The sequence below is a fragment of the Cetorhinus maximus genome, chromosome 25, assembly GCF_964194155.1.
Source record: "Cetorhinus maximus chromosome 25, sCetMax3.hap1.1, whole genome shotgun sequence".
NCBI classification, from domain to species: domain Eukaryota; kingdom Metazoa; phylum Chordata; class Chondrichthyes; order Lamniformes; family Cetorhinidae; genus Cetorhinus; species Cetorhinus maximus.
In genome coordinates this window covers 33,332,551-33,359,810 of record NC_135903.1, presented here as the reverse complement: position 1 = coordinate 33,359,810, position 27,260 = coordinate 33,332,551, and the positions used below count along the sequence as shown (strand labels likewise).

The following is a 27,260-nucleotide window of genomic DNA, read 5'->3' as shown; positions in this document are numbered from 1 at the left end:
TACCACCACACTAAACTTTTTTGCCACAGGATCCTACCAGGGCTCCTCTGGGGACCTTTGTGGAATCTCACAATCGGCCATATACAAATGTATAAAGGAGGTGACATATGCCCTTTACAGTAAAGCTCACTACTATGTGCAGTTCTGCATAGATGAAGCAAGCCAGGTTGCTAGTGCTGTGGGATTCGATGTGATCTCAGGCTCCCCGCAAGTGCAGAGTACCATCAACACACATGTGGCCTTCGGAGCTCCCTGGCAGCAGCCTGCATGATTCATTAACAGAAAAAGATTTCACTTACAACGTGTAGATTATCTGCGACCACCAAAAACAGATCCTACATGTACCTGCCAGGTACCCAGGGAGCTCTCACGACTCTTACATCTTAAGTCACTCCCAGGTACCACAGGTCTTTGAGGGGCCTCAACGCTTAGTGGGTTGGCTCCTTGGTGACAAAGGGATACCCCCACAATACATGGCTAATGACGCCCGTCTGTCACCCACAGAGTGCATCTCAGGAGAGGTACAATGCAGCACATTCCGCCACAAGTTCTATGATTGAGCAAACCATTGGCCTACTGAAGATTTATTTCCAATGCTTGGAGCGGACAGCAAGGCTCTCCAATATTCACCACAGAGCTTGTCCCACGTCAGCTTTGTTTTCTGCGCCCTGCACAATCGTGCACTGCAGAGGGGGGTCGATTTTCCTGAGGGAGACATTGAAGGGCGATGTGTCTACTCAGACGAGAAGGGCACAAAAGGGGATGACTCTGAAGAGGATGAAGATTCAGATGAGCCACATCAGGGTGCTATTGCAAGGGCACAATGTGGCAGACATGCCCGTGATAGCCTCATTGCCACAAGCTTCCAGGAGGAATAATCTCACAACTAGTTTTCACAATCGAGACTCTCTTCATCCTTTGATGCAGGGGACACTACAACACCATCATTCTCAGCATGAATATCTCAGGAGAAGGCAGAAATCTCACAATGATCACAGGAGCAGTCTTAGTCACTTTCTACCCTAACGATGGGGTCATCCTTGGAATACATAATAGTCTTGACAACATGCCGCTGCTGTGGAATGTGGATTGCATTCCATTAGCGCACGTCCTGAAGCAGCTCCACATAGTACAGTCCTTTCAACCATAGACTCACCAAGTTAGTGGGCATGGCAGCTTTCAAACGGCTGTAAAGTGCATTCAAACATGGATACGCTCATGTCAATATGACACCAGCTTAGTTATAGGAACATAGAAACTAGGAGCAGGAGTAGGCCATTCGGCCCTTCGAGCCTGCTCCGCCATTCATTATGATCATGGCTGACCATCCAACTCAATAGCTTGCTCCCGCTTTCTCCCCATATCCTTTGATCCCTTTCGCCCCAAGAGCTATATCTAACTCCTTCTTGAAAGCATACAATGTTTATGTAGGTGAGTTCCTGCACGCCGCACCATGAGATTCAACATGCTCCTCGTGGATGCATAATTAATGAGCTGAACAGCGCAAGATTTTGTGTGTTCAGCCACCCCATTCTCCAGCGGAAGTCACTCCGACTTCCGATGTTGGTACTTATTGTTATTTTTCCCTGCCATGTCTTCAGCCTCCTCAGTTGCCATTGGATTCTCACCTTGCTTTCAACTGGTGAGTCCCAGGATGCTCGGGAGACTTGTGGGACCCGTAGTTAAATTACAAAAGCTATGTTAATATCGCTGTAATTGAGCGGTTAACAAATTGAAATTGACAGCCCTCCTCTCCTGAAGGGTTCGCACACATTCAGCATAAGCCCAGGGTTAAATGCAGAAGTCGACAGGTTGGAGCCAGCTTCCCAATGTGCATGAATTTTTCCAGGACTTAACCACCCAAACCCACAGGCAGAATTTTCTGCCTGTTGGGCGGGCAGGCCCGACCCAATCTCCGGCGGGCGGGGAGCCGAACCCCGCCGGAGAAGCGAGCCCCGCCGCCATTTTACGTGGGCGGGCCAATTAAGGCCCGCCCAGCGTGACATCGGAGGGAAGCGCCATGCGCTCCCTGTGTGGGCAGGGGAGGATTCCCCAAAAGCGAGAGTGTGCTCTATCATGCATGCACGCGACAGAGCGCACATCTCCCTGTGGCTAAGTGCTGCCTCAGGGAAATCGCTGACAGTTCTAAAAACATTAAAAATAGAGAAAAAAAAATCCTTAACATGTCCCCCTCATGTGACAATGTCATACGAGATGGGACATGTTCATAATTTACACTAAAACTTTATTAAACTTTTTAAATCCCTACATGAAACCTCATCCCGCCGGTGGATGAGGTTTCATGTTTTTTCTATTCCCCGCTGGGGCTCCTGACCGACCCGCCAACCTTAAGGTTGGACGGGCAGGTCCTTTAATTGTTTTAATGATCCTGTCAATGGCCTCAATTGGCCATTGACAGGTCAGCGGGCCCGCAGCTGATTTTGCTGTGCCCCCACTTTCCTGAAGATTTAAATGGGGCGGGATGACATCGGAGGTTCCACCTGACATCATCCCGCGTCATTTTACACGTCGGTGAGAGGGCCCCGCCCCCTGCTCGCCAACGGCAAAATTCAGCCCCATATGTCCAACCATGTTAAAATCCCACTCAATGAGTAAGAATTAGAGATGGTGCAATGGGTTTGATTTTAAACCATTGAAGAGGATGAAAAAGTTGTAGCAGAGAGCATATTTACAGCTTAGGAGGAAGCAAGAGGGGACAGTTCTGTGGATCAATGGAAATGCTTACAGTATACGGGACATGCTTGATGGGTCAAATGTTCTATTCTGATAGTTTAGATATTAAACTTTGATTGGTTTAATATACGTTGAAGAACATGCCCGATGAAGTCTGTAGAATTGTTCAAACTATCTTACAATCTATACCTTCTCCTGCCATGCATAAATGTTGGTCAGGCATAATAGGAAGAACATAATCAATGTTAAGTAGTTATACAATGGCAGCTCATTTCTTTTCCTTTCCTGCCCTCCCCCAGAATAAATGTCAAGGAGTGTTCTTTGATTTTGTCAGCAAGCAAGCCTTTGATATCTTCATCATGATTCTCATCTGTCTCAACATGGTGACTATGATGGTAGAAACAGATGACCAAAGCGCAGAAAAAACTGATATTCTTTACTGGATCAACCTGGTGTTTATTGTTGTATTTACCAGTGAATGCGTGCTCAAGATCGTCGCTTTAAGATACTATTACTTCACCATTGGCTGGAACATTTTTGACTTTGTTGTGGTAATTCTTTCTATTGTGGGTAAGTCAGAAGCTGAGATCCATTTCTTTTGGAAATTTGCTTTTTGAGTTTTTCCCTCATTTGCGTGATGTCAAATGTTGTAGAAATGGAATAATTTTAATTTTAGTAATTTTAATGGGTGGGGGAGCTTTTTTTAATTCCTTCATGGGATGCGGGCATCACTGGCTAGACCAGCATTTATTACCCATCCCTAATTGCATCAAGCACTCCCATATCAGGTGGAGTGACGCTCTCCTTCTCCACCCCAGTAGTCGGCCTTAGCCTCAATCTCTAAAGAATATCACCAACTACATCAGTGTGACATGTTCCTATTTCTCACATCAGCTATTGGGTGCCTCTTTAAGTGCAATTGCTGAATTGCAGACATTTTAAGTTTTAGATTCATGGCATTAGGAATTAATTTGGAATTGCCCAAATACAATTCATGGCAACAGACAGAAGACTTCCAATTCAACCTGAGTTAGACTCTGACATGAAACGTCAGAATCTGACTCACTGTACTAACTCACACCTATACCTCCTATAACAAGACTTTCTAGATAATTATGAAGGCTATACATGCTTCTGAGACCATTTTTTATTCTGAATGTTTATTGTGTCATCAGTGTTTGCCATGGTGTGTAGTGGTCCAGTGCCATGTTGGAGTTCCATATGGTGCTTGGAGTGGGGGAATATGGCTGTTCATCCAAAATCACCAGATCACTGAGCTTTCACAAAAAATATTGGCCAAAGATCAGCTTGAAGTTAGATTTGAAAAATTAACTTTTTTACCTGTAACCCAACATTTAGGATAGATTTCCCAGCAGGTCCGTCTGAGTAACAGCTTATTACATTAATGGGTGCACATTTTATAATTAATTATGAAAGATAATGGGAGACATCTTCCATGTGACTTGCATCCATTTAATGTCCCTGAAATTTTTTCAGGTTTGTCATTGCTCTAGAAGTACCCGTTAGCTTGCAGCTAATTATATTAAAACCAACCCACCTAATTAATGACATTAGATATTAATGCATTTTCCTGTCATATCATTATGCCTCTCATTCATCTACTCAACCATATAAAATGGGCATCCTGGCTGCTAGGGTAAGATCTATACCATTCACTTTTATCCTTTACTGAGCCTTTATCTCATTTTTTTTTTTGTTTCCATTTAGTTAGTCAGGAGGCTTTATGCCAAATGTTCTGGCATTGCCATTTTCTTTGATGTTTCCATGATACTGGGGCAAAGGGAAGCTCAATAGGAATCCCCTCCTCTTATGAGGAAGAGAAATGAAAGGATATCAAATGGTCAGTCTGCACCAGAGATAGACTTCATCCATCTTCCGGTATCCTTTCATGCCTTCTTGTTCGTCCTTCGAGGCGAAGAAGACCATGTTCATCATCTGGGGTGTATGATAGGGTTCTGGTGAGTACATGGGTGACTGCTAAGGCCGATCTGTACCTGGAAGGTTCTTCTGCAAATAGGACAGGATAGTGCAGACAATTGAGTTTTAGTAGAGTTGCTGATTTCCTTTCCTTGTGTTTTCTCCCTGCCTTTGAAATGTGCTTGCTTTTGAAGGAGGCCACACACCTATTTTTATTTTGTTGCACCAGTTGCAGCAATCCTGGGCAAACTTCTCCCATGCACCTTCATGGTGTACCTCCCTGACACTGAGCTTGCAAAGCTGACTGCCCATGGCTCCAGGTCAGCAAACAGTCAAGTGTGGGCCATCTGTTGCAAGGGTTCCTATAGCTAACATGCAACATGGACATGGCAGTTCCAGTGGTTGCAACAGTCTACCTCAAATCCTCTTTCACTGCCTCCTTCCAGATATGCTGCAGTGTTATCCCATAGAGAGATTCCCTGGAGTAAAAAGGAGGGACATAGTCCCCGTTGCCATCTCATTCTGTGCCAATTCACCAGCCATCAGATTGGGGAAGAGTCGTTTGGAGTTTAACAAAAATAAAGACAGAAAATGCTGGAAAAATGCAGGAGGTCTGTCAGCACCTGGGAAGAAATAAGACAAGTTATTGTTTCAGGTGTAGGCCCATTTTCGGAATACAGTACAAGAGTTTTCTGCATTTAAATTGTGGAGTTTATCGAGAAGCATTGGGGTGGATCTTGTCTTTGGCTGAAAGTGAGCATAGATGTAAAGCAGGCTGCCTTATCACCTGATTTACACTATTACACAGAGTCAAAATCTACCTAACTATATTTATTTTGGGGATAGATTTAAAAGTATAAGTTAAATAGAAACTGAAAGTATTCGAAATGCATAGAGTTGGTCACTACCTCAAAGAGAGTGATCTAATGTTTTAGTGGGAGCTGAAGAATCCATGTATCTTTCTCTTTCATGTTGACCAACCCAATGCACTTTCAAGTTCTGTTTCATACTCCACCATTTGCAATTATTCTTTGTAGCTTAAATAATTATTCATATCACCCCTTTTTATTTGTTTCAGGTATTATGTTGGCAGATATAATAGAGAAGTACTTTGTATCACCTACTCTGTTCAGAGTTATTAGGTTAGCCAGGATTGGCCGTGTCCTTCGACTTATCAGAGGAGCTAAAGGAATTCGAACACTCTTATTTGCCTTGATGATGTCACTTCCTGCCTTGTTCAACATTGGCCTTTTACTCTTTCTGGTTATGTTCATCTATTCCATTTTTGGAATGTCCAATTTTGCGTATGTGAAAAAGGAAGTGGGCATTGATGACATATTCAACTTTGAAACGTTTGGCAACAGCATGATTTGCCTGTTCCAGATCACCACCTCAGCCGGCTGGGATGGACTGCTCTCACCCATTATGAACAGTGGCCCTCCTGACTGTGATCCCCACATATCTAATCCAGGTACCGATATAAAAGGGGATTGTGGAAATCCATTGGTGGGGGTCATCTTTTTTGTCAGCTACATCATTGTTTCCTTTCTGATTGTGGTGAACATGTACATCGCCATCATATTGGAGAACTTCAACGTGGCCACTGAAGAGAGTGCTGAACCACTTTGCGAGGATGACTTTGAAATGTTCTATGAAGTCTGGGAGAAGTTCGATCCGGAAGCCACGCAATTTGTTGAGTACTCCAGACTGTCCGACTTTGTTGATACGCTGCAAGAGCCATTGCGGATTGCCAAGCCGAATAAGATCAAACTGGTTACCATGGATCTACCAATGGTGTCGGGTGACAAAATCCACTGTCTGGATATACTCTTTGCATTGACTAAGGAGGTGCTGGGTGAATCTGGAGAGATGGATGCTCTGAAGGAATCAATGGAGGAGAAGTTCATGGCTGCCAACCCTTCCAAGGTCTCATATGAACCCATAACCACCACTCTTCGGCGGAAGCAAGAGGAGGTTTGTGCAGTCAAAATTCAACGAGCTTTTCGGCGTCACTTGCTGAAACGGTCTGTCAAACATGCATCCTACTTGTACCGCCATAGCTTAACAGATGCGATTCTGCCTGATGAAGAGGCTCCAGAGAAAGAAGGATTACTCGCTACTCGAATGAGTCAAAACTATGGTAAATACCAACCTGACAAAGAAAATACACCACCCTTAGCTCTAGAAGAAGCAACAACTCCTGTAGAAGTAACAGCAACTTCTACAGAAGAAGCAACAACTTCTACAGAAGAAGCAACAACTCCTACAGAAGAAACAATAACTCCTATAGAAGCCACAGCAATTCCGATAGAAGAAGCAGCAACTCCTCTAGAAGCACCAGCAACTCCTCTAGACGCAGCGGCAACTCATCTGGAAATGGCAGTTACCCCTCTGGAAGCTGCAATTACCCCTCTAAAAGCAGCAGTAACCCCTCTAGAAGCAGCAGTAACTGCAGCCAAACCAGGCTGGATTTCTGAAACAAAGGATATTAAAGAGTCAATTGTATAATTGGAGTAGAAAGTGCTTGTAACAAGCCAAGCTTACAAAGCACAGCACAAGGTGCCAAGGTGTATAGCACTAGTGCCTTCAAGAATGTCACTTTGTCCCTAGTTTTCTAGCACTGAGATTCCAGTCTATGTGGGAAGTGCATTGTGCAACTGATCTTTGCAGTATAAGCTGGGAGGACCCACAGTACAGTTACAATCCTTGAGCCAGAGAAAAATGTCATCTTTAAAAAGAATCCCTCTAACATTCTTGACTGTAATCAACACTATGACAAAGTGTTTAGCTGCAACTCAAATATGTATCTCTCCAGTGTCACGACTTGTTTTGTGTATGAGAGTATGATTGTTGCTGCCTGTAAAGGGAAGTTTTTGAACCACCAGGAAAATATAGTTGATCCTTGTACAATGATTGGATTTATATCAGATATGCTGCATTTAATTAATACTGAACGTTAACCAGGGTTGTCTTTTGATAGTTACGGAAACAAAACCATTATCACACAGTAGGTTAGCCCAAAGATCATTTCTTCAGCTTCATTTCAAAGCTGTTCAACTTAAAAATGCTTTTAACTCTTTCAATACTGTGCTTTTACTAATCCAACAAATGCCATTTCTCTAAAATGTATGCAGCAATCAGATTATCGCGGGAGATGAACTTTCGTTATAGTACATTTCTTTTTGTACAATATAATTTAAAAAGAAAAGCCATCTAATTAATTGTTGTGTTGTAATCTTTGTAAAATTCAGCTGTTCAGATACTATTTTAAATATAATAGTTTCCATCCTCTGCAAGACACCAAATTCAACAAGTCTCTCAATTACTGTTCTTTGGTGTAAACGCATTCGACAGTGACACTTTCAATTTTTGTCTATAGCATATGCGGGGTCGGTTAGTGTTTCAGGGTAAATATTGTTACTGCTATAGTGATTTCTGGTGTCACTGAGCATATTTGCAAAATCTTGAGTCCTTCCTTTCCTCCCAAAGTGCCCCATCAGCAGGATCGATTGCTCAAGGTAAACTAACAAGTTCTGTTGCTGCTGCACCAAGAGTAACGCACACTTTCTCTCCAACCATTATAGAACAATGATATATCACCTCATTGATTGTGATTCATGAATTTGCATTTGTTGATTCATGAACACTTCACTTTCAATCACTGGACTGTTCAGAACAACCTTGAATACTCTCCTAGTGAACACAGTAAAGCAGATTTGCACAACTGTGTTAGATATGGATCCTAGACAGCGTCGTAGATCTTTGCATTCAACCTGCAGTACATTGAGAATTTGGCTTGAAGGTTGAAGCTGAAGAAGGTTTGAATACAGATTTGGTAAATCGGACAGATTTGGGACTCTTGCTGCTTTTCTCAGCAGTGCTGTTTAAATGCCAGGATATCACAGTAAAAATGAGACAGCTAAAAGGCATGCAGGACCCCACCTGAGAGAAAATGTTTCTATGTTTATGTCGCTAAGGATAAGAGCAGACCCTCAGGCTCTTATTTACTCACTTCTCATTTTGTGGCTGATTTCAGGCCTGTGCACCCATCAACTCTTTCCCCACTTCCTGGGATAGGTAATAAACTAGAGACCTGTAGCTAATTCAAGAATTAGAATTAATCCTCTGCTAAAAATTCCTCTCTGTCCTCCCATGGAATATCAAGCAAGCCCCAGGCAATCCAAGATCAGCACACTGTTTTCCAGATTAATTTAATTTTGCCCTCCATTCATTCTTCAGAAATCCATCTTTCTTGAAGAACTAAGGAATCTAGTCTGCACTATTGCCACAGGAATCTTCTTCCACAATGTAATCGTTTCTGAGAATGATAAACATCCAACTTCCTCAATTTGTAGTGGATGGTGGGGGGCACCTAGTACTAGTCCATCACATCACCTCAAACATGCCGTCAACATCCATGACATCTATAATCTCAATGACCAGACAAATACCTGGATTTTCATATAGGAACATTAAGAACTGGAGTGGGCCATTCAGCTCTTTAAGCTACTTCATCATTCAAGTAGATCAGGGGTGATCTGCACCTCAACTCTTTGGCCCATATTCCTTGATTCCTTTATCTAACAAAAATCTATCAATCTCAATCTTGAAAGCTTCAATTGTCTCGGTATTCCCACCCTTTTGGAGAGTACTAGATTTCCACCACCTTTTGTGTGGAAAAGTGGTCCCTGATTTCACCTCTAAATAGCATGGCTCTAATTTTGGCATTATTCCCCTTGTTCTTGGTTCCCCACAAGATTAAGTTGTTTCTCCGTATCCACCCTACCAAATCTTTTTAACATTTGAAACACCTCAATCACATCACTCCTCAACCTTCTATACTCAAGGGAATACAAGCCAATTTTATGCAACCTGTCCTCATAATGTAAGTCTCTAAGCTTTGATATCATTCTGATAAATCTCTCTCTCCACAGTTAACGTTCCTTTCCTGAGATGCAGGGCCCAAAACTGAACACAGTATTTCAGGTGGAATCTGACCAAGACTTTATTCCATAGAAATGTAATGGTGAAGAGCCACTGAGACAACAATGCCATTGACCATCATGAAATGAGGAAAATCTGGAGATTTAAGATCAACAGGTTCATAGTCAATTTTCAACATATAGGAAGTGTCACGTCTGAGAACTTCTTACTAGAGTGTTGCTTGGGCTCTTTGGACAGGACATAAATATTAAAGCATAGCCATGTGAGTGTGACTTTAACACTCTCAGATTACACCTGGGGCAATACATTTTTAAATTTGAATTTGAACAAAATGCAAGGTAGCAAGTTTTGTAAACATTCACACCACACCTGAGATCGAGTTCTGTGTCCTGTGAACTTGCCAGGGAAAAACCAATTTGTTGGACTTAATGCAGAGTTTTCAGATCAGTTTAAACCAATGCCCTCATCCAGTAAGAACCACAAGTTAAGGCCAGGGCTGGGGTTGCCATCTAAAGTCTGCTTTCAAGATACTACCTGGAAATTTCTGAAGGACAAAAATCAGTCAACAGAATTTCAATTTTTACAATTGTACTTTGAGATTGTGGACGCAGGATTCGTTAAGGGTAATTTTAACTTTGTGCAATAGTGCTAATCAGGTGATAGTGAGGCAGCAGGCCATTTTACATCTCTTCCTGACTTCGGTGGAAATAAAAATTGGCAGAGGCATAATGCAGGCAGCTGACCCACTATCACCCCTTTTACAGCATCGCACAGTCAAAATGATCTCTATTGGATCATTAAAATTATCGATGCAATTTCTTCTGTCAGAAGTCCACGCCATGATCCTGCTCCTTTGCCCTATCCCATTTAGTTTTGAATCTGGCAATAGGTAATCCTGTTTGCACATGGAGGGCCTGCCCCTTGTCCCTGCTGGCACAGAGCCCGTTCAGATTGAGACAGAATGACATGACTAAATAAATAGCAGCAATCCTGTTTGTTATGGTCTTATCACTGTTACTTTCCCGAAGAAGTACCAAATGGTTAAAAGGTAGGGTAATTTCTCAGGTGATATATTCAATAAGGCAAATGTGAAACCATTTGGTTTTCAGCATGTTCCTATTTATTTTCTTAATTGTTCTACTGTTATTTAAATTTCTCAAGATTGGAATTGTATCTGAAGCTCATAGTCTTATATTTGCAGAAGGTTAGCCTGCGTCGTGATAATTCCAGTTACTGGTAAAAAGATACTGCTTCCAATGCTCTCAAAGGTGAAAAAGAAATATAAAATTGTATCAGGCAAGATTTGCTTTGTACATATTGTTGATTTCTTGTTCATTGACAGCATGTGGCACAGCTGTTTCTTTTTCATTCATAACTGAGCCCAAAAACCTGATATAAGTTTGTTGAGAGGCAGTGCAGTAAGACACCAATAATGATGCACAGTAGTACATCAACATACTATGGCAGGGTAGTGGATATAATGGTTTTAATTAAACCACTCAAGTTTATGCATTGATCCGTATTTTGATCATCCCTCACTTTTCACTGAAAGTTATGCATTATGAAATAAATTCAAGAAAAAATAAAAATTTCATGGTGTGAAAGGTGAAAGCACCAGACCACTCACCAATGCCCAGATAAAGTCTGCAATCGCTGTACAATGTGGGGCCTGCTGGTCAGGCAGCAATGAGGAGGATGAGAATGGATACAGTGAGGCCTCCTTATTAAAATGTCATAATGCCTAGAATAATTGGCCATTTGGCCCTTCAAGGCCACTCCATTTAGTTCATCAAATCCACACTCTTCAAAGTTCAGAAAGGCTTTTGTAGGCCATAAATAGGCTAATGTGGAGCATAAACACTGGCATAAACCAGTTGGCCAAATGGCCTGTTTTTGTGCCGTAAATTCAGTGTAATTTTATACGATAGTTATTCTTTCATGGACCTCCCACCACATGCCACTGCATATTGGTTCACTATGTTTTTAAGAAACACAACTTTTCCCTTACTTCCTAATGCACTCACAAAGTTATATTTTCCAATTGACCTCTCAGGAGATTTAAATAAATAGGGTAGTGTTCATACGTATGTATTATCTGTGCAAGTCATAGTCTCAATGGCCTTTTCTATATTCTATGTTTGCCTGTATTTTTATAAGAAACAGTCATTAACCTGGGCACTTCACAAAATAAGCCACTATTGCTCGGTATGTTTTTATTCCAGCTCCCATTCATTGACAGTCTCAGAAACCACATGCCCACCCAATCTATCCCACCCCAGCCAAGTGACACATCTAACCCACCATCCCAAAATGCAGTTTAAAGTTAAAGAATGAATGGAATCTTTCTATTGCAAATATTTCACCAGTTCATGTTTTATACTTTTTGAGGATGCTGGTGAGATAGTTCTTCTGAATAAAGAAATTCAGCAGAGGCTTAGAATATAATCAAGAAGCTTAAGAAGAAACTGTTTCCACTGATGGTGGGTTGGTAGCAAGACAACACAATAATTGACAAAAGAACCAGGGAAGCACATGGGTCTGACCGTTGGCACGATCTGGAATGCATTGCCTGCATAGATGGTGAAAGCTGATTCAATAGTAACTTTTAACACAGAATTGGATTAATACTGGAAAGGGAAACATTTGAAGGGCTATGAGGGAAGTGCAAAGGAGTACGGACTAACTGGATAGTCAGCGCAGGAACAATGAACCAAATGGCCTCCCTCTGTGCTGCAAGATTCTATGATTCCATGATTCAGGCCCAGACCCTCTGTCAATGTCCTTAATGTATCATTCAGTGGTATTAAAAGGTTACTTCTTAAAGTTATTGTCAATCAAATGTAGGATACGTGGAGCCCAATTTCAGCAAAACAGCAAGCAATTATTTTGCTGAGGGACGTGTTTCTTCAATGTTCAAACATATTTAGAAATTTTTGTACCAAACGTTTCAGGATAAATTATAGATTAGGCTGTGCGTAAATTTATAGAGGTTGATTTTCACTGTCCCCGCTGTGTAGGAACTGGGTGGTAGTGCTCCAAGTATGGCAGTGCTGAATTTAACCATCCCATTCTTGCTGCTGTTCCTTTCGCTGCCATTTCCAGCTGGTTCTGGAAATTGGTAACTTATTTCAGGTTGCACCTCATTGAGGCTTGATCCCACCAATGTCTAATTTACAGCTTGGACACACGTTGAAGCCGCTGGATTCCCTCGCCCCTACTGACCGCCAACCACTCCTCCATCATCCCGTTCATGTCACTTCACGTGGGCTCTGAATGCTGGTTTAATGGTCGCATTAAACTCTAGTCTATCCATTAAACTGGCCTTTTGCCGAGGATATTGAGTGGGTGATCAGGCAATGCGATCACCATGATGGCATAAGATGATATTGGAGCCTCAGCTTACTAATATTATGCACTGATCTCAGTGCCATCCTGCTGTGGGGATTGCAGAGCAGAATAAATTCACCCTTTCCCCATTACTGTCTCTTCAAAGGTTCAGTGATCAGCTCAGGGTCACAAAATGAATCCCATATCCCTTGGCCGACTACTGACAACTTTACCTTTCATGACCTAGGCCCCAAGTTATGCAATTCCCTCTTGAAACTTGTCCACATCTTCACCCCTCTCTCATACTTTTGCAACCGTCCTTAAATTCCACTTGTCTGGGGGCCCCTATAGTCTCTCTCATGTTGAGCTCAGTGCCCTTTTATCTGTGAAGTAAAGCTCAATATTCTTTAAGTGTAATTATTGTTCTAATGTTGGGCAACAAAGCTGCCAATTTGCGTGGAGCAAGATCTCACAAGCAGAGGATAGGGACACTACCACTTCCATGTTTCTCTACAAGTCACACATCATGCTGGCTTAGACATACATCGTCATTCCTGGGTCAAAATCCCTGAACTCTCCACTGAAGAGCATGGGCAGGAATGGGGGTGTGGGGGGAGGGGGCGGTGAGGGAGAGGGGGGTGTGGGGGAGGGGGGAGATGTGTGGAGAGAACATGCACCATATGGACTGTGGCAGTTCAAGAAAGACGCTCACAACCACCTTCTCAAGGGCAATTAGGAATGGCCACCCACATCCTGTGAATGAATAACTTGAAGAGGAGCAATGAGATAAATGACCAGATAACCTAACTACAATGATGTTAGTTGAGAGATAAATATCGTCTAGGAGAACTTTCCTGCGCTTCTTTGAATAGTGCCATGTGATCTTTTATGTCTACCTGAGAAGGCAGGTGGCCAGATGTTGGTTTAACAGCTCATCCAAGCATGTTATATCCAACAGTGAAACGGTCCCTTAGTATGGCTCCGGATTTCTGGGGTGGAGCCTGAGCCCACAATCTACTGATTCAGGATCATTTATTGAGCGAGATACACCAGAGAAAATATGTTTTTAAGCAATTCATTGTTTTCCAGCAACAAACTGCACTCCAATAAATAATTTACTGTACAAAATGCTTTGAGACATTTTATCTACACGCTAAGGCACTAACGTGAATGGAAGAATTTCTTCCTTACTTTCTATTGCTAAAGTTGTTAACTGGTTTAATTTTAAACATTAGTGCCACTGTTAAAACAGGAGGCAATGGAATTACATACAAATGGATTAAGCATTCTACTTGTACATTCAACTTTAAACTCTCAATGAATATGGTTGTTTTACTGCTATGGGTTACAAATATTATATTTCCACCAAAAAAGCTGGATTGATAGATGAATATTATGTTTGTTCCTCTGTTCTTGCCCAATTTTTTCTGCAGTGCTTCTGGATACCTGATTGCTTTGCAATATTTCGACACAGGAGCTGCAATTTGTGAACACTGCACCTGCACTGCACCAGTTCTTAGGATTAAAACCCCAAAGTCTACACAGGCCTGTAATAAGGCTGCTTGTCTGTAATACACATTGCTAAATTTGGAGATGTAAAATGTATCAAAAATGAAAGAAAAGGTTTTTTAGGGGAAAAAAATGAAAATTTTCCCTGTAAAATTGTAATAAACTATACATTAATAAATAAATTAAACTTGTTTTCATGTTTGTTGCTAGGAAACTATTAGCAGCATGTCCTGAGCACTGCAAAGCCACACACATTGTCACTAAATGCCTCATGCCAACAGTATATTACAATACACATATGCATTTGCCTTTCAATGGCTTTATCTTATCAAAATTTTCATAACTCACACACTCATTCATTGATTGATGTTGATATTTAGAGTGACCATAATTATTAGAACATGGGCTGGTTTTCATTTTCTTCATCCAGTGCTTGATGCTGGGCCTGACCAAATTCCACCTAATTGCTCAAATCATCTGAGCCTATTCCCATCTCCATTTTTAATCAAGATAAATTCTAAAACTTGATTGGCTCGATTAGGGCAAAAATTTCAGCAAGTCTCAAAATGGGACATGTTCTTCATTGGTCTTCCAAAGGAACCCCACAGTGAAAAGCCTCCTCTTTATTCTCAATGGAAAGCAGCACCAATTAATGCCATGCTGCAGTAACTCCCAGTGGGAATCTTGGCAAGTTAAATAATTTGACCGTCATACCATTACCCACAGTGCAAGTAGACTGTTAACCTACTCTCAGATCAGCTACATAACAGCATCCAGTGGTGATCCATCTGCCGACCCCCTCCCTTCCTTGCTTCCTTTGGGGAACTGCCCATAGAAATCAGATACAGTTAACAATTTCTCATTCTTAAGACTTGTTTTAACCAGGTTCTCCAACATCACAATACTTCAAAGTACTTCTGTGAAACACATTTGGGCGGCCTGACAACATGAAAGATGCTTGTATAAATGCAAGTCATTTCTTTCTTTCTTCTATGTGGCATTAGGTACCTTCTCAAGGGCTTTTAGCTACAAGTGTAGTTATTGCCAACCTTGTATACATCACTAGTGGTATCATATTTGGAGTATCAAAATTAATTGGCGATTAATCAAGAAAGAACTTCAATTGTGACTACAAGCTCTAAGTTCTGAGGAGAGACTAACAGAGCTGAAATTGGATAAAGGAAGGTTGAGGTTAGCATAATCCAGATCAACAACACACCAGGATGAGTTGATGTGAGCAGGTTGTTTAACATGGGTAATGACCCTCCACACTGCTTGAAGTAAGCAGTTTAGCATGTTGATAAAGTACTTCATTTGATATATAACTTCTTAAACTATTTTAGCAATATTAAATTCTATTAATTTTATGTGAAGATCCTACATGAAGAAACATGTATCTATTCATATAAACCAATACAAGGATGCATTTTGTTTCTAAGGTAATAGTTTCACCAGAAGGGTGACATGCTTTGAACTTCAATTAAAATGTTTGGTCTCCAATTTTCTTCTTTTCCATTCTGAAGACACTCATTCATATGCAGGTGTTAGTTGGCCTCCAGTCTCCCCCACCACCTGTCTATTTTCCATTGCTATGTTACAGCATTGGCTACACTTCAAAATTACTTCATTGGCTGTAAAGCATTTTGAGGAGTCCTAAGATAATGCAAGGCATTTATATAAATGTAAGTTCTTTCTTTTCATGTATGATCCTAACAGTTGAATGCTGGTCAGCTGTTCAACCAGGAAGCAAATCATAGCTGAGCCCAATCCAGTTCTCCACTCAGCAATTCCCAACAGGGGTCCAGGACAGCAAGCAGAAATGGGGAACTTGGCTGACGTCCTTCTGTTCTTTAGCACAGTTCCAGCTTCCCTATTGCCACCTCGGCTGAGGTTAGCTTTGTATGACTCCTTTCCACAGTGAGCAGTGAACGTACCAACTGAGTTATTGGTGCAGCTAACCTTGAACACTTCTGCAGGTTTTGGAGTCCAAGGCTGAGATTTTCCCCAGCATGATCTAAGTCCCTGCGACAGGACTAAATGTAGCCCCCAAGCCCAGAGGCCATGCAGCAGTACCACGCATGGTGGCTAATTAAGAGATGGCCGCTGGGTCCAGTCAAGGACAGTGAGCTGGCTCTCCACTCTGCCAGCTGAATCAGAGGGCTGGCACCTTTATGGCCTCGGCAGAGCTGCCAAGAGAGGTAGCCACCGCTGAGGCTGCAAGGAGAATGAGAGCACACCTCCATTTTGAGGTGCCCTAGGCAAGGTAAAAATGTACTCCTGTGCCAGGGCCAGTCAGGCTGGCCCCAGCGATCAGAGGGAAAATCCTTCCAGCAGTGGTATCAGTGCTGTGGGGCCAGCCTTTGCAACTGGGGGTACTCTCCTTGGGCCATGTATGTGATTGGTTTCCACCCCACCCCAGCTCCCCAGGGTTGTCATTGGGAGACAACTTCCATGCAGCTGATAACCTCATCATATGGCAGGGGCCTCTCTGTCAGGGTCAATATGCCAGTGGCATGGGAAGTTGGCTCTCAATTAGGCCCTTTAATTCGCTTAATTAGTGGCCCGTTACCAGTTGGCGGTGGGGGGCCAAGGCGGTGCCTTTCCTGCTGCTGGTAAAATAGTCAGTGACTGACATGTTGATGCAGCACCTGAGCATTTTACCAGCTCCCTCCCTCCTAACCCACCATCCAGGAACAGTAAAATCCTGGCCCAAGAGTCTATTATTCTTTACTGAACTTTGGATGCCACTCTGCCTTAACTATCTGAGCCATCAAAGAACAACCTAACTTTTTCCATTCTATTGACGTACATAAACCAAGGCTGTTGTCCCACAGGATAATTTGTTTTTGTCAGCGGGTGCACAGTTCTTGTAACACTTGGAAAAACCCAATCGATATTTCAGCCTTATAAGATGGAAATTCTAGCTGCAGCTGTTTATTAAGTGGAGTATGTGGAACACTCCCTTGCTTGTATCAGACAGGATGACAGAGGGATCAAATGTTTTGTTCGAACGTTATAAGTGGTCAGATGGACTTATTCACGTATTCTGTTCACTGATCTGCTCAGTAAATGAAACCAACGTACAGGATACTCACATTACAGGATTATTTTGGTACAAATTGCCTTCCGGTTTGTTCAATTTTGAACATAAATTTAGAAGTCGGTAATCCAAGAGTTCCTGTGCAAATTCCAGGTCTGGAAAAGGAAGTAAACATTTCATATTTTATATATCGCAATGATTTATGTCCTTGAATATAAAAAGAGATTCTACCCACAATGGGATCTCCGGTAACTGTCACCCAGCTTTTGATATTTAAGTCCTGAAACAGCTTTGCTAATAAGGCTTAAGCTGAAAAGTTCCTGTGATATTAGCATACAAATACATTGCATGGCCACACATGAAACTGCCAGCTATTTTTGAAGAGGTGTTGACCCTTGGCAGACAGCAGTAAATCATAAGGACCCATTTGCTCAGAAATTCAGGTGCACCCGATGTTAGGTGCACAGAAATGCTGGGTGCATTCACTGCACCTGAATTTTGAGGCCCTGACACCCTCAATATTGGGCTTTGAACCACATTATAATAGAGCTGATGAGGTAATGAGTTGGGTCTGCAATCAGGGTTGTGAATGGTGTCCGATCCAGTATCTGGATCAGCGTCAGAGCCTGGGTGCAGTCGAGTCCAGGGATCATAGGTCTGGGAGATGTGGACATGAGCGGGAGATCTGGGGAGGGAGTGCAGAGCTCAGGGCCAGGAGCACGAGAGATGCAGGCAGTAATTGGTGGGTGGGTGGGAGGGGGGTGGGGGGGGGGGTGTGCGTGGTGAACGGTGGTGCTGATGGAGGTGTGAATGGTAATGGAGGAGTGACAATGGGAGATGAACAATGGTGGGAAATGAGGGTTATTTGGCAATGATACTGTGCAGTAGGGATGGGGGCAGCAAGTGACAACGGGATGTGGTGATAGGAGGAGGGGGCAGGTGAGCAGTTGCGACAATTGGTGAGTGACCACAATCACTCCCTTTAATTTGGAACCTGGAGGGCCACTCTATTCCTGATAGCTCCACATCCAGGAAGCTTTGATTCTCGGTTTGTCCGAACAGTAAAAGGCTACACTTGGTTTCCTTCAGTGCAGCCTACCCTAGTTGCTCAAGAAATACTAGTCTTGGAAAGGGCAACTCAAGCAGGCATTAAGTCCTTTATTTGAATGTACCTTGTAACTCATGCCTGCTTCAGGTATAGACAAGGGGGCGCATTTTTTTGTCCCTATCCAATATGATGGAGGTTGCGGAGTGGGGGATGGGAATGGGTTTGGGGTTATACTTGCAGTCAGAAAAATACACAGGACTCATGCCTGCTATACTGGGGCCTTAGTGGGCCAAAGAGTGCCCGGTATGCAGGCACTGCAAGACTAGTTTCTAGGCCATTAAGAATTGCCTGCTAATATTGCAAACATTCCTTTCCATTATGCAGGGGTATTAATGGATTTTATTATATTTTACCCATGGTTCAGTGCAGTCACTATTTTGCAAATAGTTGAGCAAAACTCAGATTGCAGCACCAGGTGTCATTTGCATGGTTTCAGGATTGTAGAAAATGACACATCACGCCAACAGTCTAAATGTCTAAACTGGATGTTTTTCTCCAAGTGCTGTACAGTCGTCTTGTGGTGTGGCAGCAGTCATCATTTCTATTTTTAAAGTCTGATACTGGTCTGTGGCCATTTCTCTGCCAAGTCACTGATATACTAGTCTTGTTCCTCACATGGAGACTAAACTTGATACGTGGAGGCATCTGTTAATGTAATCACAGATCTTTCCATCTTTTCCTAGTGAGCTGTGTGCCATTTTTCCTTTTAAAACGCATACAGCAAACTTTAATATCTTTTGAGGTAAATTAGGTCTGCGTCGTGCACAGCTTTTTTGTTACATAACATTACGTAGATTTTACACCACAGAAGCAAGCCATTCAGGCCAATTGGCCGAACTGGTGTTAATGCCTCACATGAGCCTCCTCCCACCCTACTTCATCTCACCCTAGCAGCATAACCTTCTGTTGCGTTCTCATGTACTTACGTAACTTTCTCTGAAATGGATCTATGCTATTCACCTCAACTACTCCATGTGGTAGCAAATTTCACCTGTAACAGGACATTTGATAACAACAACCAGTTTTTTTTTTAATTGAAACTGAAAAGAAGGATTGAGTAAAGCAAAGGTAGGAAGGAGCTCCCTTGTGGGGCAGCAATTCAAAGTCAAAGGAAACCATTTTCATAAATGGCCTACATTAAAGGGCACATTACTCTAGCTGGCATATTGTTTGAGCTGTGCTTTTTCTTTCCAATGTATGTTCGTTGCATAAATTCCCAAGGCCTATCAGATGTTGGAGACTGATTTTCCATTAGTTGATACAGATTCTCTGTGCAGCTCTCCCAGAGAATTGGAGAGATTATACCAATGGTTCTTATTTGCAACAAATCTACGTTTCAATTGTGCCCCTTAGCACCGTCACTATCCCATTATTCCCAAGTCTTTGGGCTTCGGTATAATTATCTTACTGTTGGATGCTGCCAAAGTTGAGACTTAATACTGTTCTCTATCTCTTTCTGTAAAGGTTTTAATAGAACTATCAGTCTGGAGGTTAGTTTTTCCCCTCTTAAAATAGCCAGTCCTTCAGCTGTCAGATAGTAATGAAAGAACTTGCTTTTATATCACATCTGATCAAGTCCTCAGGATGTCTCAAACCATTTCATAGAAACAACACCACCTTTAAAGTAGCAAAACATCCCAAGCTGCTTCACAGATGTTTAATTAGATGGCTTCTTAAAAAATAGATTGGGCCTTAAAATTTGATAGAATTCTTTGTGGAAGTCGCTAAGACAGTGGATGAAAAAAAATCCGATAGCCATCATCGACCTGGACTTTCAGAAAGCCTTTGATAAGTTACCTCAAACTAAGTTACTTCACAAGATAGAATCTTGTGGTATCAGTAGGAATTGGGGGTCCAAATTTAGTTTCCGTACAGCACTGCTGGAAGCAGTGCTATGTAAGCCTTGTGCCCTCCTAGGGTGTGTGCTGTGCCATCAGCTACTTCAGGTCTGGCCCACATGGTGCACCCTCTTGAAAAAGGCACCCGTATGGGAGTCCCCTGGGTGCAGTGGAAGCAATTTATTCAGTGCTATTCGGACGTCGCACAGCTTGTCCTGATGCGACACTGACCTTGCTAATTTGGATGACGCAGGTCTGTTGAATGAACTTGTGTGTCATTTTACAGAGCATTGAGCTGCAAGATTGCCCCCAGCTCCATTAGCGCTATTCAAAAGGCCAGGTACTCAACTTGCAGATAAGGTGATTTTGAAAAACCTCTGCTATAAAGTGTCTGCAAGCACAGTGGAACATTTCTGAAGGTCTTGTGGTATAAGTTTTCAGGTTTGGCAGGGAGTATTGCTGCATCCTCACAGGGATGGCAGAGGATTAGTTGACCTGTTCGCACAAAGGCTGCAAGAGGTAATGGGGCCAGCAGTGCAGGGCCTCTGAGTCTGCAGCATGACAGAAAGATGGAGCAGTGTTTGTGGAAAGGGGAGGCTCTGCGAGATACCCTCTTCCAAGTTGGAGCCAGACTCCTCCATGTTCCCTGACAGTAAGAGGAGGCAGTCAAGTAGCCAGCCAATGCACTCAATATTTCATATGAATACCCATCACCGTACTGCATGTTACCATTTGAGTCCTCTGCAGCAGAGCTTGTCTGTCACTTTGCCCTCTGGTGAACTGGCACTCAAAACATTCATTAAGGCTGGTCTGGCTCAGGCCACTTCTGCCCAGTAACTCACCACATGCTGATCCCAATGCCATACTCGACTTTAAGGTATGTGCAATGCCAGTTTTTGAGCTGCTGGTAATTAGTGTCAGGTCAAGTGACAACACTTCTTCATCAATGGTCTGGCATTGCTCTCTCCCTCATCTTCCTGGGGCTGCTGTGGCTGAGTAGGTGGCAGTTCTTGCATGTCAGAATATAGGGGAAGGTTGGTGTGAGGAAAAGGGGAGGTGGGGTGGAAGGCAAGAGATCCATGATGGCACCATTCACAGTTTGCTCATCATACCAGATAGCAGGATGAGGGTGAGCTGGGAGTTGAGAAAAGGCATAGGCAGGAACATAGCATCATCTATAATGTTCTCAGGGATGCTGGATGCCACAGGCTCTGTTCTAGCCAGCTCCATGATGTTCCTAGGTAGGGCTCAGGAAATGCAGGTGTCTTTGTTCCTTGCCAGCTCTGCACTATTTTACATCATCTTGCCCTGCAATGGAGGGGACAGAGTCTCAGTGATTGTACTGCACTGTGTATGAGTGCTATGTGTACCATAACTGGGTAGTTGGAGATATGTGGTGGCAGCAAGAGGTGAGTGTGAGGCTGGCAGCATTGGTAGCTGTGTAAGAGTAAGATGGAGTATTTTGAGTGTTAGCAACTGCTGATGAGTGAGTGCAGTGCATAGAGCAGTGTGAGAGTTTGGCAGTGTGGTGGTTAGGAGGTGTCATATGAAGATACATTCACTGACCTTGACCACCCACATGAGGTCATTAGACTTCTTGTGACACTGCTGGCAGGTCCTCGGGTCCCAACCCTGAGAATTGCCATCCCTGGCCACCAGCTCCCAATTCCTTCTGGGGGTTGTCCTTGAAGGCCTTTTGGCCTCCTTGGAACCATGGCACCTCTCCTCCTGTCCACCTCCACCACTAAGGCCTCCAATGCAACATGTATGGCCCTGGGTTCCCCTTCCTGTTCTGGGGCCATTTTCCTTGTTTACAATTGGAGCAATAGCACTCAGCAGCAGCCTCCTTCGTCCATCATTCAATCCAACTTCTGTTTAAGAGGGATTGACTGCCTTTAAGTACGGCAGGCTGGCTGCACCACGTGCTATCAACACAATAATGTTTGGGCTCCTGTTGTGCCAGCCAGCTGTGCAGAAACTCGGCCCTACATTACAATCATGGAAATTAGTGTGCAGCCCACTAATTTCCTTGATTTCCACCTCCAGTGGAACTGGTGCAGACAGGTCGGGAATTGCAAACCCCACGCCAATTAATGGCGTAGGTAAACATTTAGTCCTGCAAATCCTGGATTTGGAATTGACTCCAATCCTGCAGACAAAATGTTGCAATTAATGGATATGGTTGAGATTGAAGACATGTTACAGTGGAAACAGTGGTGTGCCCCAGGGCTCAGCCCTAGATCCACTACATTTCATTGTCATTACTAATGACTGAGACACTAAGATTCTGAGTTTGCTAAGTAAGTTTGCAGACAACACCAAAATCTGTGCAAGAGTTAAGATGGTAGAGAATAGCAATCAAATCCTAAAAGATTTAATCCTAAATTTTCACACAGATGAAGAGAATCTCTGTCTTTGCGAAACAACTGCGGAGGCTTGGATCCAGACGTCCTGCCCCTGAACCCAGCTCCCACCATTTTTGCAGGGGGAAAGCGGGTTGAACTTTCAACATCAGTGCTTCATGGAGGCAGATGTACATGCTAAAGTGCAGCTGCCTTCAGGTTGATCTGAGTTTGGCTAGTTGGTTGTCCCACTAGCCAAAACTTGTGCACCTTATACCCAGTAGGAGAATGGTTAAAGTTAATGAAGTTATTTGGAGAGGTAGGGTACCTTTTTGGAGAGGTAGGGTACTCTTTTGGATATGGTTCCAGGACACCTTTGGGAGAGGTAATGTGCCCTTTGGGAGAGGTAAAGTGCCCTTTGAGGTTGTTAAAATTTGACATGAATGTGTGTAAAAAGTAAATAAACTCATTGGAACTGTCACACTTATTGGAACTGTCAAAGGGAACTGTCAAATGGAACTGAGAAAGGGAGCTGTCTATCAGTCAAGGGATTTAAATCTCCTGCTCTTTAAATAGTTGAAAAAAAACTGTCTGCAGTTTCTTTTTAAATCAGCGTTTGCTATTTCACTCTATGTTGACACTGCCTGAAAGCTAGCATTATAGAATTAGTGCTGCATGACTGATTTCACAACCTATCATTATCACAGTAGGGTACCTGTTAGTCCAGATTGATTGACAGCTCCAAATACCTATAAAGTCTTTGAAGTGGGACAATGAATATAAATGTTTGTTGGTATCTGAAGGAAGTTAAATGTAATGAATGTTGTTTTTAACCAATGAAAGTGTCTTTTAATAGTGAGTTCATCAATAAACACTTAAGAACTTTATTTAATTCCCAAATAGGTTCCAAGGCCTGCCCATGGTAGATAGTGGGTGAACTGGCATGGAAGCTGTAAGGGCAAAGGGTGGGCGGGGGAGGGAGTTGGCATGATTTGGCATTAAGTTGGCATAGGAATTTTGAAGGGCTATGGGGATTTGGTGGAGGGGCGTAGGTTGGCATGGAGGGTATGAAAGGCCATGGGGTATGGGGGACATGAAGTTGGCAAGGATGGGGCATGGAGTGTGTTGGGGTGAGGGGGTGTGAGGGTTGAGTGCTAGAGGTCTTTTTCTTGTTTCATTCTTTTTTCACAACTGGGAAAAAGTGCCGAGCACCAAGACAGAGCTTTCTGCCCAGCTCCGCACCCGGCAGTCTCCAAACTGTTTCCGTAGGCACCAGCTACAACTCCCATTACATCCCGCCCTCCTGGAATGAAAATCGGAAGTTCTAGAGCATTTTTTCCCAGGTGGGGTACTACGAACGGGAATTGTCTCAACTATGCTCCCAACTCGGAAGCGAAAAATTTAGGCCTTAGATGTACTAGGTGAGTGGACTACAGAATAGAAAATGGTGTTCAATTTAGATAAGATAAATTGGTCAGGCCAATACAGAATACAAGTATCATTTTCAGAGAACTTTAATGAAACAGGTTAAGAGAGAGACAGAGCATTGTTGCTACTGCGCATTGAAGGTCCATGACCAATGTAGAGAAACTGTAGATTAAAGCTAAAAGGATATTGGATTGTATTATTAGAACCATTCAGTACAGATCAAAGGGCTATGTCTTGTCATTTTACAGGTCTCTGGCCAGACCATTGGCACGATTTTCTGTTTTGGGCCAGGACCCCAGTGCAGGGTTAAAAGCAAATCTCTACCCCACACTGCATCAGGAACAGTGACTGACACCATTTTTTACACAATTGGTCAATAGGTAGCCAGAGGGCAAACTCACCATCCAATTAAGGATGGTGAGTGTGCTGCTGAGGCTGGAGGACCAATAGGAGGCCCTCCTTTGATGACGCATTGGCAGCCCCACCAGCCGTAGATGGGAGCTGCTGATGTCTGCAGAGAGTGTGGGTGCCTTACAATGGAGGCACCCTCTGAAGAGAAGGTGAAATAAAATTAATTTTCAAAAGGCCACAGCGGCCTGGCTTTGATCATGGAGGCCACTGGACAGCCAGTGACCACAGCTTTGGCCCAGTGTCCATGACAAATGCTGGGGGGAAATCCCCTTTTCTCTCCCACTGGGAAGTCGTCTTGTTTAACTGGCTATGTTTTGACTGCTGTTGGGGTCCACCTACTGATTGGATAATTCCAGCCAATGCAGAATAATGGCCATAATAGGTATTTTAATTATTTCAATTGGCTACCTGCGCTTGTGGGCAGGTGGCCATTGCACTCCCAACCCTGCCTTCCAGAAAGTGGCTCGGGGTAAGATGGCACCAGTAAACCACATGACGGCCAGCAGCGTAAAATTAAGCACCACTTACCTCTGTTCCCATCCATCTCAGACCCTGAAAATACTGACCCACATCTACAGAACTGTGCCCAATTTTGGTTCCCCCATATGGTGGGTGATAGTCCACCTTGGAAAAGGGCCAGGGGAGAGCTACAAAAATGGTTCCCAGCTTAAATTGTCTGAACTACTCAGATAAGCTCAAGGACTTGCATCTATTTACTTTACAGTAACATGGACTTGGGGTGGAATCGTCCCAGATTTGCCGGGTGTGAAAAAGAATGTTTTACCCGCCGGCCACAATAGTGGCTTTTCACGCTGTATCATCCCAATCTCACCTCATTAATTATGTGTTCCAGGGAAACACGCCGTGTCGATTGCAGGCAGGCTCTCATTCGCCCGCCACGCTGTCTCCTCGCCGCTTCCTCACGCTGGGCGCTATATTTAAAGTGCAGTCACGCGCACACTTCTCAGTGCTTCAAGCTCAGGACTGCTACTCAGAAGGCATGAAGACTGCAGCCCTAGGTTCAGTGACACGTTCCTCGAGCGCCATTTGGACTCCATGGAGGCCTGTCGTGATGTCCTTTTCAGCAAGCAAGGTCACCAATCCAGCATGGGAGGCGGTGGCAGCGGTGGTCAGCGCCAACACCTTGCAGAAGAGGACAGCCACCAAGTTCCACAAGAAGATGATTGGTCTCATCTGTTCTGCCAAGGCAAGTTAATCTTCTCATCACTCTCAAACTCACACACTCACAAACCCATCACACATCCACAGGGATCTCACACCTCAAGGCCAACACCACTAACTCTCACACACACCCTCACATCTCCATCAGGCTCATATCCTCTGGAACTCGGGTCCTCTGCTGTTGGGCTCCAGGATCTTCTGCTCCTCAGGTGTCCATGATGTGAGCAAGGTCCTGATGGTAAGTCCTGACTTCTGCATGTCAAGACGTGTTCTGCAATGGCGTGTTATCCCGCTGACGTAGGTGTAAATTTCACGTGGGGGGATGATTCCAGCGAGCTGAGCTTATAATGATCTGCAGGTGTATCACAATGAAATTCACGACGTCGGACAGCGGGAAATGCAGCTTGCCATTGATGGGTGGAGGGGACGATAGCAAACTTGTATCACGACAGCATGAAACCAGTTTTTGGCCTTCCTGCTATATTGACTGCCCTCACCCACCATGACGCCTGACGTCAGCAGGTATGGAAAATTCCACCCTTAATGGTATATAACTTAATCAAAGGACTGGATAGCTTCTTTAGTCCTAGATTATTCCAGTATTTAGTAAATTGGGAAAGATTGGGGGAACACAAGTTAAAAGGATGTGACCAATAAAGTATTCCTTAAACTAGTGAGATTTAAGGGTTGAGAAAGAAACAGGAATGATGGAAAAGGAGGGTGAATTAGAGTCAAATCAGGTACAGAAAGAGAAATAAAAAGAGGGAAAGAAAGAATGTGTTAAGACTGAAAGAGAGGCAGAGGGGAAAAGTAAGAAAAAATGTAAAATGTAACATTTGACATTTTTAAATCTCTAACAATAATTTACTACCTGAAGGAATAAATCCACAGCTTAAATTGTTCAATTTCTAGGCCAAAGAGGCTGATTGGCATTCCATTATAATTATCACATCGATAAAATGGAACTCACCAAGAAATTGCCAGACTTAACTTTCTCTGGCTAGTTTTATGGGCAATTAATAGTGAAAATCCAGTAAGTTCTTAAAAATAACAGGGAGTCTAAGGGTGAGATGATCTTCTGCAAAGTTCAGTTTCATAAGTTGATCAACAAGTTCTGGAGAATTGCAGTGCACAGCCTATCTCTTAATCCCCTTGAATTTTGTTCGGCACTGTGCACATTACCGACAGGATACATCATTAATACACTGTTATTTTTTGGGCAAGGATCCGAACCATTGAACATGACATTCAGACAATTAGCTTTGCAGTAAGCTTCAGTGGCACATTGATGCAACCTAGTGGTGATTTGTACAATTGCATGGCACTCCTGATAGTTAAAAAGGTATGCATTTGAAAGATGGGGCAGAATTTTACTTTCTCCCACTGGCACGTTTCAGATGGGGCGGGGCAGGGGGGGGCTGTAAAATTCCTCAGAATGACCATCCCATTAGACTCCCAACAGCCCAACCTCTCTGCAATTTTACTGTATTATGGGCGAG

At 43.2% G+C, this 27,260-nt stretch overlaps 1 protein-coding gene across 1 annotated transcript in view; it reads left to right on the top strand.

The window, feature by feature from the left end:
• Nucleotides 1-7,849, top strand: part of LOC144668038 (sodium channel protein type 4 subunit alpha-like) — a 91,573-nt gene extending 83,724 nt beyond the window's left edge. The window contains exons 15-16 of the mRNA XM_078529769.1: nt 2,994-3,264; nt 5,711-7,849. Coding sequence (XP_078385895.1) covers nt 2,994-3,264; nt 5,711-7,140 — 1,701 coding nt within the window. The 3' untranslated portion in view covers nt 7,141-7,849. The remainder of the gene's footprint in view (nt 1-2,993; nt 3,265-5,710) is intronic.
• Nucleotides 7,850-27,260: the final 19,411 nt, after the last annotated feature.